The sequence below is a fragment of the Phytophthora parasitica genome, assembly GCF_000247585.1.
Source record: "Phytophthora parasitica INRA-310 unplaced genomic scaffold supercont2.151, whole genome shotgun sequence".
Classification (NCBI taxonomy): Eukaryota; Oomycota; class Peronosporomycetes; order Peronosporales; family Peronosporaceae; genus Phytophthora; species Phytophthora nicotianae.
In genome coordinates, this window is record NW_008649137.1 from 3478 (window position 1) to 4877 (window position 1400).

The following is a 1400-nucleotide window of genomic DNA, read 5'->3' on the forward strand; positions in this document are numbered from 1 at the left end:
GTAGACCCACTCACCACCGATGATGGTTCCATCGTCGTCCATCTCAAGCAGGTACGTGTAGTAGGCACCCGTCGTGAATTGGTCCACTTGGCCGGAGGACACCAGGCCACCGTCCGTGTACGTCTCGAAGATCCACGATAGACGCGACTTGACGTACACGATGCTCTTTGCCGCGGCGTTCCACGGGTATTCCTCGAGACCGTAGAAGGTCTGGGCAGCCTCCTCGAGCGACATCTCAGTCTGCTCGTACACCTTGAAACCACGCACAGGCTGGTTCCACACCTCCGAACCGGCGGTGACGTCCGCGATGAATGTGGCGTTCAACTTACCCAAAAGGTTGGCGGCGGTGATGTGGAAGAAGGCAGGGTTCAGATCACGATAAGCGGCGCTCGAGTGGCGGCCGTACTCGTCAGTTGAGTCGCTACCACCGTTAAAGCGGGAGCCCGTGAACACCGTCGAGATCGAAGAACCATCGTAGATGTCCGAGATCAGCGCCTTGAGGTCCATCGGGTGGAACGTCACGCCGTTGTGAGTCACCGGGCAGTTGGGCTCAGCCTCCAGCATTGAAGCAGGTGTCCAGGCGTGGCAAATGCCGTACCAGGTCGGGATGCAGTAGCCCGAGCTCTGACCAGCACGAATACCGCAGCCGCTACCGTCATTGAGAGAGGCGCAGTCGTTGTCCGACGTGCACTTAGGGCGCTTGCTCATGGAGTCGACACCGTTGTCCTTGGACACCTTGTCCATGAACTCCTTCACGTCAAGACCGAACGCCTTGGCGTACTTCTCGGCAGGGCTGGGCTCACCCTGACTCCACTGGACGTTGATGCTGTCCTGGTAAGTCGGCCAGTACGGACCAGGCCACGGCGACGGCGTGTGAACACCCTCAGTAGGCAGGTTCTTCAGCGTCATTTCCATCGACGTTCCAAAGTAAGCCTCAAGCTTGGCGATGTCCTTGTTCGAGTTAGCCTCCAACTTGCGCTTGGTCTGCTGCTTCTCGTCCAACTCGCGTCCGGTCATGGCGCTGTCGCGCAGCTTGCGGGTGGGCTTGGCCTCCTCCCATCCGGTTGCACAGTCCTTTGGTTTCTCGTTGCCAGGTCCTTGCACAATACCCGCCGACGGCGTAGTCGTGACGGTCTTCGACGGAGCAGCCGTGCCCGTGGTTGTATCGGTCTTGCCGGTGGGCGTCGTGGTGCCCATCTTGGCTGTCGGAGGGTTGACCGGCGTCGATGCTGTAGTCGTCGACTTGCCGATATAGCCATCCTGGTCCGCGTCCTGGGTAGGAATCTCCTTGGACACGATAGCCTTGCCAACCTTCGTGGATACCGGTTCAGTTGGTGCCGTTGTCTTGTTGGCCAGCAGGTCGGGGTACGTCACCGGCACCGTCGAGATAGTCGTGATGT

The 1400-nt window shown here is 59.5% G+C and overlaps 1 protein-coding gene across 1 annotated transcript in view; it reads right to left on the reverse strand.

The window, feature by feature from the left end:
• The window catches only part of PPTG_19674 (hypothetical protein), a gene marked incomplete at both ends in the record, with an annotated part of 4661 nt that extends 3464 nt beyond the window's left edge, over positions 1 to 1197 (reverse strand). Inside the window, one exon of the mRNA XM_008918170.1 lies at positions 15 to 1197. Within this exon, the coding sequence (XP_008916418.1) occupies positions 15 to 1197 (1183 nt within the window). The remainder of the gene's footprint in view (positions 1 to 14) is intronic.
• Between the last annotated feature and the right edge of the window lie 203 nt (positions 1198 to 1400).